The 12,517-nt window shown below is 30.8% G+C and overlaps 2 protein-coding genes across 2 annotated transcripts; both read left to right on the forward strand.

Annotated features, from left to right (window-relative positions):
* Nucleotides 1-1,725: 1,725 nt before the first annotated feature.
* Nucleotides 1,726-4,785, forward strand: LOC108556675 (myotrophin). The gene is made up of 4 exons (XM_017912887.1): nt 1,726-1,965; nt 3,413-3,523; nt 3,600-3,683; nt 4,239-4,785. Exons 1-4 carry the CDS (start codon nt 1,897-1,899, stop codon nt 4,323-4,325), a joined length of 351 nt encoding a protein of 116 aa, XP_017768376.1. The 5' UTR covers nt 1,726-1,896; the 3' UTR covers nt 4,326-4,785.
* A 4,856-nt stretch (nt 4,786-9,641) lies between these two features.
* On the forward strand, nt 9,642-10,856 carry LOC108556672 (G-box-binding factor-like). Its single transcript, XM_017912884.1, has 5 exons — nt 9,642-9,723; nt 9,800-9,832; nt 10,085-10,126; nt 10,185-10,568; nt 10,750-10,856. The coding sequence occupies exons 1-5, from the start codon at nt 9,657-9,659 to the stop codon at nt 10,854-10,856; spliced, it is 633 nt and encodes a 210-aa protein (XP_017768373.1). The 5' UTR covers nt 9,642-9,656.
* Nucleotides 10,857-12,517: the final 1,661 nt, after the last annotated feature.

Below are 12,517 nucleotides of genomic sequence, written 5' to 3' on the forward strand. Positions count from 1 at the left end.
TTTCACGTACTGCAAATCGCTGTTTATATTCAAATTAAGTTTAGAAAATGTACGCAAAAGGTTCGTTTCTAGCGCTTCGGAAACTGTAATCAACCAATCATGTTGCGAATCGAAATAATCACACTTTAAAAGAAAAAAAATTATTAACAAATTGTTTTGAAATTAAAGTTTTACAAACGTTTTTGAAAAAATCGCCAATGTTTTCGCAATCTCCGTCCACGAAAACACCCGTGCGTTTAATCATTTGCGCTCCAATCAAACATCCCGAAGAAATTGGTTTTACTTCCATCGTGATGTAAAGTTCTTCGGATAAAGTTTTCAACAACTTTAAACGTTCTTTAATTTAAAAAATTAATTAATTTTTAAACGTATTTAATTTCTTTTTACCAATTTTTGAGCACAACTGTAAATTTGCGCTGTTTTAACCGATTTCTCTTGGAAATAGTCTTTGATCAATTGAGGATCCAAGTAGCAATTGGTTGTTGCTACCAATAGCAAAAACGCAAATATCTTAGACATTGTGAATATTTTGGCATAATTTTCGCTGTTTTATAGCATGATTTTGATTGATTGATTGTCCAGTTACAAATTCATACTGCAATTTCTGTTTTCGCAAAACCTCACTTAACGTAATTCATCTAGAAATTGGATGATTTTTCACGTAAATTTTTTATATCAAAATTTGTTTCTGTCAAGTTTGAAACAATTAACATTACATGAATTAAACAAATGAGTGATTACTGTCAAATTCAGAAAACGCAAATAACTTAGGTATTGTTAATACTTTTGGCATAATTTTCGCTGTTTTATAGCTGTCTTTGATTGATTGATTGTCCAGTTACAAATTCATACTGCAATTTCTGTTTTCGCAAAATCTCACTTAACGTAATTCATCCGGAAATTGGAAGATTTTCACTTTAAATTTTTTATATCAAAATTTGTTTCTGTCAAGTTTGAAACAAGAGCAACAATTAAACAATTGAGCAATTACTGTCAAAGTTAAAAAACGCAAATATCTTAGACATTGTTAATACTTTTGGCATAATTTTTGCTGTTTTATAGCCGTCTTTGATTGATTGATTGATTGATTGTCTAGTTACAAATTCATACTGCAATTTCTGTTTTCGCAAAACCTCACTTAACGTAATTCATCTAGAAATTGGATGATTTTTCACGTTAAATTTTTTATATCAAAATTTGCTTCTGTCAAGTTTGAAACAAGAGCTACAATTAAACAATTGAGCAATTACTGTCAAAGTTAAAAAACGCAAATATCTTAGACATTGTTAATACTTTTGGCATAATTTTCGCTGTTTTATAGGCGTCTTTGATTGATTGATTGTCCACTTACAAATTCATAGTGCAATTTCTGTTTTCGCAAAACCTCACTTAACGTAATTCATCTAGAAATTGGATGATTTTTCTCGTAAATTTTTTATATCAAAATTTGTTTCTGTCAAGTTTGAAACAATTAACATTACATGAATTAAACAATTGAGCAATTCAGAAAACGCAAATAACTTAGGTATTGTTAATAATAGATTTTCCATGATTTTCACAGTTCGTATTGGAAAATCAAAGTAATAATTGAATTAAATCGATCATGTGCAACATCGGATTGAATTCCAATTGGTGGCTGTCAATTTGGGTTGCCTATATGGATTGTGGGAGGAGTGTTTACGTTTATTGATTGGGCGAAATATCCCCAGATATCGCAGGAAACCAACTGTGCAAAACGAAAAACAAAGTTGACAGCTGTCATCGGTGTCAGAAGAAGGGAGCCCCCGATATAGACGATTTCCAGCTGAATCAAAACAACACACGTCCCCGTGCAGAGAGGAAAATTTACCGATTTTATTTTATAAAAAAAAAAACGAAGAACTACAAGGATTGAAGATGAGCGAGCTTGTGTGGGGCATCAAGAACGGCGATTTGGAGCAAGTCAAAGACATCATCGAGAAGAAGGTGAGTCACGAGTGTAGCAGCAAAAAAAAATGAGATAGAGAGAGAGAGAGGTGAAATGGGAGTGCGTGTGCGATTGAGAGAGATGAATGGATGGAGCAACCCCCTTTGATCGCATTCGAAAACAAGGGGGTGGTAGTGAGAGAAATTGATTTATTAATTTTTTTTAGAGAGCTTATATTAATTAATTTACAATTTTTTTTACTTCGATTTGAACAAAATCGAAAGATATTTAATTGGTTATAATAGTGCAGATGTTTTCAGGTACCATATTTGTTTTTTTTTGTAATTATCTCAGATATTTTCAACCTCAAATTAAAGTTTAAATCAAACATCTTAACAATAAACGAAAAAAATATTTTTTTTTAAATTATTTGTTTAAAAAATTACTTAATAATCATTCAAAATATAGAAAAGTTTTCATTAATTAGTTCTAAGAATGAGTGTGCACTGATTTTCGAACTAATTGTTATAGACAATGACATTTCTCTAAACGTCACTGACAATGATTCAGTTATGTGTTGGCGTTATTCAATTTTCGCTTTTCATTTTTTTTTTTAAATAAATAATCGGAATACCATTGCCTTGATTCAATTGTCATAATTGTATTTTTTTTTTCTATTTAAGCAATTAATTAACTGAAATATTAAAGAAAATAATAGAAATTTTCCATTAATTAGAAGAATGTGTGTTTTGTTACTTTTTTTTATGCATTAAGTATAATAGATAACAAAAAAACATTGCTCGAACGCCAATGAATCAGTTTTGTTGTAATTTGTTATCATTATTCAATTTTCGAGATACCATTGTAATGTCTAATGACAATTGCAAAAAAAAAAATAAGTAACAAAACAAAAGTTTATTCAAATTATTTCAATTGTTTTATCGTTATTTTAAGATTCTCGTTTGAAAACAAGTTTTTTTTTGTTGTTGTTTTTTAAATTGCTTTAATTTTTTTTTTATAAATGTGTACGCGTTATTATAATTTATATTTGTCGACATCGAACGAGTTAAGTGAGTTTTATCGAAATTGTTGTTGATGCAATTCCGCAATTGTTTACGAATCGCGAAACATCTGCGACGATTGCATCAACGAGTGAAGACAAAAAAAAAACAAAACAAAATCTAAACAAAATTTGTCGAATCCGGTGATCCGTGCATAAACAATTGCGTTCGGAGAAGCGTCGCAAATAACGAATGGTGGGAAATGTTCAATTAAAAATTAAAAATGGAGACACGAAACACAATTGCGTTTCCGGTTTGTGCCGGAAATTTGATTTCTGCGTTTCATTTAATAAAATTACAATTACATAGAAAGAATGAATTAATGTATAATTGCTGTAGCAATTAATTTTGGTTTTAATAATTTACTATAGATGGTGCTATATGCGATTTTTAATTGGAAATTGTTAATTTTTGTTTTATTAATTGCGTTTCTTTTGTTTTGCAGTCCGTGAACTTGAATCAAGAGATCGATGGACGTCCTCCGATTCTGTACGCGGCGGATTACGGACAGACGGCGGTCATCGAGTTCCTCATTTCGGCTGGAGCCAATGTGAACGTACGTATTAGTACTATTAACACGAGCATTTCGATTTTTTCGTTCAACTAAAGTTAAATCGTTTTTTTTTTTGCAGTCTAAGGATAAGCACGGAATCACAGCTATTTTGGCGGCCATCTGGGAAGGCCACAAGGACTGCGTCAAATTGCTGCTGGAAAAGGTAATTACGAATCGTATACAAAATTTCGTATCATAGCAACAAGTTTTTTTTTGTTTTGGTTGCTATACGTTACTTTTGCAATTAACAAGTTGTGAAATTGAAAATTGAGTAATTTAATATTTTGAAAAGTCATTACAACTAAAACAAAAAAAATAAATATATTTGACTCATTTGTCTTGTCTTTAGTTGCTATGGAGAATATGTGTATGTCAACGATTGAAAAATATATAAGAACACTAGTTATCATCTTAAAAATAAAAGAGTCATCGCATCGATCGTCATAGCAACATAAAACAACATAGAAAGTTTGCTTAGCTTTCTTTTAATTGCATCAGTTTCTAATTGCGAATACGATTTAGGATGCTCCAACTTTTGTACACTGATAATTTCACCCGGGCTCTTTGAAACCTTTGAATTGATAAATTAATTAAAATTTAATATAGTTTGAAATTTTTCCATCATATTGTTAAAAATGTTAACTTAAAATAGTTATTTTTGAAGCGTTGCTATGGAAATTTTTATTAAAAGAAAAATTGTAAAATTTGTATGTTTTAGGGTGCAAGCAAAGAGGGCGTAGCGCCTGACGGAAAGAGCTACATGGAATCGGCGGAGAGCAACGAAATCAAGGCGCTTCTTGCGTAAAACAAATGAAGAAGAGAAAACATAAAGCAACAACAACAACAAAAAAAAAGCAAATAAAGTAACAACAGCAACAACAAAATAATATTATAATATGCAAAATCGGATCGTCGTCGTGTGCGCGTGTCTGTTTATGTGTATGTATGTGTGTGTATGTCTGAAGAGGATTCCGAAGAGTTTTTGCGCGCATTTAGAATTCGGCTTCTTTTCTTGTAATAATTGTAATTCGATCGATCGATCGATGATAAATACTTATTAATAAGAGTAATGATACCAGTAGTGGCGACGATTTTTGGATCGTTGCAAGAGGATTCCGCTTGCGCGCGCTATACGCACGTTCCGATTTTGCGAAACAAATTTTGTTTTTGAAAAACAATCAAAAAAAAACAAAACAAAAGAAACGCCCGCTTGATGAGTTTCCACCCCTTGTCGTATTTTTAAAAGAGAAGAAGGCCAAAAAAAAGAAACAAGTAACAAAAGCGAAACAAAACAACAACAGAAACGTTTGCGAGACAAAAGAAGACGCGCGGGGAAAGCTCAGGAAACTGCGGGCCTGCCAAAAATGCCAACTTATATATTATATAACAAATATATTATATAAAACTATATATTGAAGAAGAAGAAAACTTAGAGATACGTTTTTTTTTTTTATAATATTTAAACTTTGAAATTCCAAGACGCGACTTTTGTTTTTTTTTTTCAATTTTTTTTTTGTTCATCGTAAAAATCGTCCACGTAAACGGAAACGCGCTCAAAGCAAAAAAAAAACAAAAGATATTCAAGCAAGAAGTGTAACTTAGTTTTTTTAATTTCCATAGCGTACTTATTTATTTCTTAATTATTAGAGGAGTCGCGGCAATTGCGATCGTTCCAAGAAACCAAAATCGTTAACGCTAATCCGATGCGAACGACCGCCGATGCCATCTGTCGACGCTGCAAGCTTACTACAGCAACAGCAACAAAACATTATTAGTTTGATCATCTTTAATAATTCTTTCTCTCCGATTCTCTCGCACTGTTTTTTTTTGTTTATTCTTCTTTTGTTTCTCACTCATCTGTTTTACTTTGTGTTTGTGTGTGTGTGTGTTTTCATTCATTTGTTTTCGTATTCATCCAGTTGTTTCTTTTACTTTCGGTTTCAATTCACAACTTTTTTTTTCATTTTTTTTTTTGAAACGAAGAGTAAAAGAAATTTAACTAAAAATCGTAAGTGTGTGGTTGAGAGAGAGAGAGAGGGTGAAGATGGAGAAACACCTTCATGTATTTACTATATATGTGTATTTTTTAAGACAGAAACTAAATATTAATAAATTATTGACAGAGAAACGAATAAAAATCAAATAATGATTTCTGTGTTTTTTCCATCCTATCCTTCTGCTGATTATCGCATTTAGCCATAACACTCGACACTATCAAACATATTTTTGCATCCAAAGTATTATTGCTGATTGTAGATAATTCATATAGACCGCGAGATAAAATAAAGTTTCAAAAATCTTACAGAATTAATTTGCAAAAGTTTAGAAAACACTGGTCTAAATCGTGAAAAATAAAACAACAATTGGAAAACCAAATAGTAACAGATTTGAAAACGCTGATGATATTGATTTATTTCTGTTGAAAGTGAAACTTTTTGATAACATTTCAATAATGGCAATTGTTTTTCCTGAAAATTGACAGAATATAAAACAAAACATCATAAAACAAATTGTCACATTTTAAAACAATAAGGTTAAAATTTGAAACAAAATGTCATAATTCAAAACTAATTGTCATAAGTCAAAACGATTTGTCACATTTCACTATAATAATAAAATAATTAGAATATATAAGAAAATGTTATCAGAATTGAAAATAAATTGTCAGAAATTAAAACAAAAATGTTAAAATATAAAGAAGAAATGTCACAATTTTTATTAAAAAAAAAATGTCAGAATATAAAACAAAATGTCAGAATTCAAAACTAATTGTCATAAATTAAAACGTTTTGTCACATTTTACTATCATTAATGTGGACAGATCGAAGCATAGTTGCTGTAGCTATGATACTGTTATACATTTTAACTTAAAATTGTTATTTTTTGAAGCGTTGCTATGGAGATTTTTATTGAATGAAAAATTGTAAAATTTGTTTTTTTTTCTCGTTTGTTTTAGGGTGCAAGCAAAGAGGGCGTAGCAATAAGGTTAAAATTTGAAACAACATGTCATAATTCAAAACTAATTGTCATAAGTCAAAACGATTTGTCACATTTTACTAAAAAAAATAATTAGAATATATAAGAAAAAGTTATCAGAATTGAAAATAAATTGTCAGAAATTGAAACAAAAACGTTAGAATATAAAGAAGAAATGTCATAATTGAAAACAGATTGTCACAATTTTTATAAAAAAAAATGTCAGAATATAAAACAAAATGTCAGAATTCAAAACAAATGATCAGAATTTTAAACAAAATAATGTCGTCAATAAACGTTGATAAGTTATTTGATTCTCACATAATTAATCGTCGGATAAGTTTACGATAAGAATTTAAAAAAAATAAATAAATTTTGATTAAGACAACGTCTTAATCTGAGCATGATGTAAGAAATACAACAAACATTTGCAAAATGATTAAAAACATGAAAAAAAAAATTATATAAAAATCTAAGTCAATTTATTGAAAATTGTAATGAAACAAATGTTTGATGTACCGCAAGGAATTGTACTTGGTCACATTCTCTATCAATTGTTTAATCATCTATAAACTGTAGTAATGAAGACAGTAGTAATATAGTCAATAAGTGATTAGATTAATGGAACTTTGAAGATGTATGTAGAAACCTAACAAAGCTCTCATTATACAAGAATGTTAAATATTTGGTTTTGCAAGCAATTTGTACACAATTTCATAAATATAACATTTGGAAAACTGGAAATTATCATTAATAATTAATAAATGTGATTTAAAAACAAAATTAGATGACGATTACGAAATTTCAAACTAAAAAAAAAATCAAACAGATTATAAAAGTCTATTTCTCACTTAATAAATCTCGTTATCGTTTTGAGATAAATATATCAAAAAAAAAAAAAAAACTTTTTCTTCTCTTTTAAACATTCTGTCTAAACAAAAATTTAAATAAAAATTAAATCTCTAATCTCTTCGCGAAAAGTTCCATTCGCTTTAGAAAAAATAAATAAATAAAATAGATTATCAGTTACATGAAACATTATTGCCTTTGTAAATGGATTCTTGCTGCTACATACGATATTTCTTCAAGGTTAAAACTATGTGTGTATTTTTTTTGTACTTGAGTTAGGTGCAGTTTCTTGTTGAAATGCAGAGTGTTTGTTCTGCATAAGAAGTTTTATCTTTGGACTCGAAGGATAAAGCGACCGGTCAAAAGGTCGCACAAAGTCGTGTAAACATGTTGAGATACACACGGTATAATACACCAATTTGTCTCGACTGATTTGAACGTTTTTACATAATGCGTTGATGAGGAGGAGGTGTAAGAATAATTGATGAAATCATTGCTCGAAATCATCATTTGCAAATTGTTGACCTGTTGGATGCAAGTAGCAAAGACGGCGAAAAAAATTTGTTTTTCGAAACACGCAATCGGATCTTTTGCGTAGTTTGCGCGATTACCGAAATCGGTCGTCACAAATGGAGATAAACGTGGCAAGAATTTCCACAGGAAGCAGCAGAAAGAAACAAACAATGAAATGAAGAGTTCGTTCGATCCATTCATAAAGAAACACAACCTTTCGCAGATGCAGCAGCAGCAGCACGATAAGAGCGAGTTCAATATAATTTGCATCGGTTTATTTTTAATTTAGATGTCACTGCGTGTCATCGTTTGACATGTGGGGGCCATCGATCTGTCATCGTGAGCAGCAAGATTCTGCTTGCAACTGTACCACAAATAAATTAAAAAATAAATAAATGAGAATGAGTTACAAACCTTTGGTTCAATCTATTTCGGAGATGATTAAATGCACGATCATCGTGTTTTATGTAATTAAGACAAATTAATTTTAGATATGAGCGAGCTCTGCCTGCATCCGTCGGTAAATTTTGCAGATAAAATACTATCTCTTTTGAACTTACATCTTGTGTATGTTTATTTACCCCTTACAGTCAAATTGATAAAACCATTGGATTAATTATATCTTTTGTAGTTTCCGAGAAAATCAATAAAATGTGAAAACACTGCTTTTTTAAACGTTTTTTCAACTTTCAACGTGAATTACAGCCAAACCGATGAAACCATAACAATATATGAATACTCGTTACATTCCTCAAACATTCAGCTTTCATATGCATCTTTTGGATCTATTCTATCATTTATAGTTTCTGAGAAAATCAATGAAATGTAAAAACACTGCTTTTTTTAACGTTTTTTCAACTTTCAACGTGAATTACAGCCAAACCGATTAAACCACAATAATATATGAATACTCGTTATATTCCCCAAACATTCAACTTTCATATGCATCTTTTGGCTCCATTTTATCATTTATAGTTTCCGAGAAAATCAATGAAATGTAAAAACACTGCTTTTTTAAACGTTTTGACAACTTTCTACGTGAATTACAGCCAAACCGATTAAACCACAATAATATATGAATACTTGTTGCATTCCTCAATGATTCCGCTTTCATATGCATATTTTGGATCTATTCTATCGCTGATAGTTTCCGAGAAAATCAAATGCTTTTTTGAACGTTTTTTTAATATTTAATAATGCATTGTGAGTGTCCATCTGAAGATGTACGAAAAAAGTGAATCATCCTCACTTTTCGCGCTTGAAATTTCTCAGAAACCCGAAACGACACAGTTATCTGTTACGAAAATAGATTGCGCAACAAGACAACCAATGAATCCAATGTGCGAAGAAAACATATTTTCAATGTGATAAACCGCAGAAAATTCGCGATAATGCGAAGTTAACACTAATTATGTAGTTCAAATATGTATGTAGTCTTACAACACAATTTGGTAAAACCAAAAGAAAATTGTCATTTTGCATATTGGATTTTTTTCTTCATAAATTATTTGTTGAAACTGAATTTGCAATTATTACTTTATTAATTTCTTGAAATTGGTTTCAAAATCGATTAAATTCCTATATAGAACGAATTCGTTATTAATCACCTGTCAAACTGTTAACTGTCAAATCAATTATTGTTGAGGTTAATTAGTATTGTTTCTATTGTTTCGGGTAAAAGGTAATTTCACGGCAATGTTGATTGGAAACGAAGCGTATTTGCGGGAAAAAAATGCGTATAAAAGGTGACCGCAGATCTGAGGAAGTCAGTTCGTCAGGCACTTACTGATAATCAACCATGGCTAAGCTTCAGCTGCTCATCTTGATCGCCGTTGGCGTCTTAGTTGCCGCCATCCAGGCTTACAGTAACCATAGAAACTCTAATCCACGATTTCAATATATACTAATGCTGCTTATTTTTCATGTACTTTCCGCATTCAGCTGTGCCGGAAGTACATCAATACCAGAGGAAACGTAAGTGACACTTTACAATTGTCAAATTTTGACGTATCAAAATTACGGATGTGGATATCGTGATTGTAACGAAAATAAACAACATCAGAAAATATTTATCATTGACGTTTCTTTAAACGTCAAATCTGTCGAGTAAATTATTAATGTTTATGATAGACGAGAATTGCTAATGTAGATGAAGTGTCAACATTTCAAGATTAAATTTGTCATTGACGTTTCTTGAACCGTATGTTTCTCCTTTTTTGTTGACAGAGACCCCTCAGAACCAATATCAACAGCACTTGAGAAGAGAAGGTGAGTGTGATAGTTGATAATTGATGAATTGTCGATGCGAATACGTTTCTTTGTTCAGCTGCTCAAGGTGTTGAGGAAGTTAAGGCCGAAGCGGCGAAGACTCGCAGGGACTTGAGCCAACAACAACCTGGACATCAACAGCAGCATCTTCAGAAGAGGGATTTGGAGCAACCCCAAGGACAAGGTCAACACTATCAGCTGCGTCAGCAAAGGGATTTGGAGCAACCCCAAGGACAAGGTCAACACTATCAGCTGCGCCAGGAAAGGGATTTGGAGCAACCCCAAGGACAAGCTCTTCACTATCAGCTGCGTCAGCAAAGGGATTTGGAGCAACCCCAAGGACAAGCTCAACATTACCAGCTGCGTCAGCAAAGAGATTTGGAGCAAGAAGGATCAGAAACCCCAGCCAAGAGAGCAGTGACTGAGGATCAGGAGAAGAAGGGTAAGTGCATCCTCTAATTAAGACTTTCTCTCTTTTTGTTTTTCTTTGGAAACAAATCATTACCAATTGAATGATTGTACTGAACCGAGCTACATCAAACGATTCTTTTGCAGAGTGAATTCGATTCGAAAAGAAATGAAAATTTGCAGAAATCGTCCCTTAACAAATGCGTTCTTTGCAGGTGAGGAGTCGAATAGGAAACTGATCGGAGCTCACGATGCTTACTATAAACCATGGTACATCAACGAATTTCCCCATTTTGAAAATTCTTTGATAGGGCAAGTCTAAACCGGAGAAATTATTATATCCAAAACATATTAATTTTATAATTCTGTTGCAGTTATTACTGATGCCGAAGCCAACGTTCCATTGTTTCAATGCACCGCTGTTTTTAAAAGAATAAAAACAAACCTGTCAAATCTAAATGTCAGATTGACATTGAAAAGCAGTGAGTGAAATATGAACAAGTTCCTAAATATCCAAAAATAAATTGAATAAATATTTGAATTTTTTTTTTTAAATTTACATTCTTCTAACACTGATCTTGACTAACAAAAATAAATTGAACAAATTGAACAATGATTAGAACAAAAACAAAGTGGATTTGTTAAAACATCAACGAACTTGACTGAAAACAGATAATATTACCGAATAAAGGAACGGCAATAAGTAAATAATGAAACAACGATAAAATTCTTTGAGTCAATATTATTTTGAACGAACGCATAATAAATCATGTAATAATGATTCGTAATTATCGAGTGCGCTTGGTCCGAAAAACAAATATTAAGATTAAGATGACCTGAAAATCGTCTACGGTTTCACTAAATTTTCTATCGAATTCCATTAATATCCAATTAATAACATTTACATTTACGAAAAACATATTTATTATTACTATTGTTAACTAAATATGAGTAGAATTTCGGTTAAATCTAAGCAAAACTAAAATTAAATTAATTTGACCCAAAACGGTTTGTTTGGGTTTCGACCATTCTCCAAACTGATAGCAATAATTGTAAAAGAGAAACGAGACGAGCATTTGCGGAACACATTTATTTTTGTGACCTTTGTCCAAGACCCTTCAGAAAATGTCTGAAAGTGTATTTTCAGCACGTTTCCACATCGTTGAAAACATCGGTTAAACAAATTTCGTCCATCCTCATCTCCAATTTAGATTATGACAAATGTTTATCATCTATTTTCGTTCTTAATTACAATTATTTGTATTTAAAAGTTAATTTGTTGTTTTTTTTTCTTATGTTTCCATGATAATTATTATAAAAATAGAAAATTGATTGTAAAAAATCCGAATCGAAACTAATCGAAAAGTAATTAACAATTGTTAATTAAACTGCACTTAATTTATTTGTAACGAAGAAGGAAAGAAAATTTGATTGTGCGTGTTTCACATTTCTTCAATTTTGTTCTAGTTCTAAATTCTTTTGTTTTTAGCCCGTTTGATTTTTTTTTTGTTAAAATACACTTAAGTTAGATTGTTTTAATCATCTTCATTTTCTTGATCTCTTGATTATCTTTCAACTAATTGCTTTCTAAGATGAAAAATTTCGACAATTTCGTTTCAATTCATTATTTTTTTTTTTACAAAAATGTTCATTAAGAATACTTTTGTGTTGTTGATAATCAGAAGAATAGAAATTTGTGGATCGAAAAACAAAACAAGAAAAATCTATAATTTTGTTCATTTCTAAGATATAAATGAACGAATACCAAACTAGAAAAACAAAAGATGTCCATAAGAATTGACATATTAAACAAAACGAAAAACAAAATCTATTGGAAGAACAAAAATTGTCGGATTAAAAACAAAAGTTGTTAAAGTCAACTGTCACAAGGAAATTGACAAATTGAAAAGTTTTAATTTAAGCAAAATCAAAACTCGACGAAAACAAAATTTACAAAATTGACAGGAAAGAAAAACTTAAGAA

Source organism: Nicrophorus vespilloides, unplaced genomic scaffold (assembly GCF_001412225.1).
Source record: "Nicrophorus vespilloides isolate i.1.1-1 unplaced genomic scaffold, Nicve_v1.0, whole genome shotgun sequence".
In the NCBI taxonomy this organism is placed as follows: Eukaryota; Metazoa; Arthropoda; class Insecta; order Coleoptera; family Silphidae; genus Nicrophorus; species Nicrophorus vespilloides.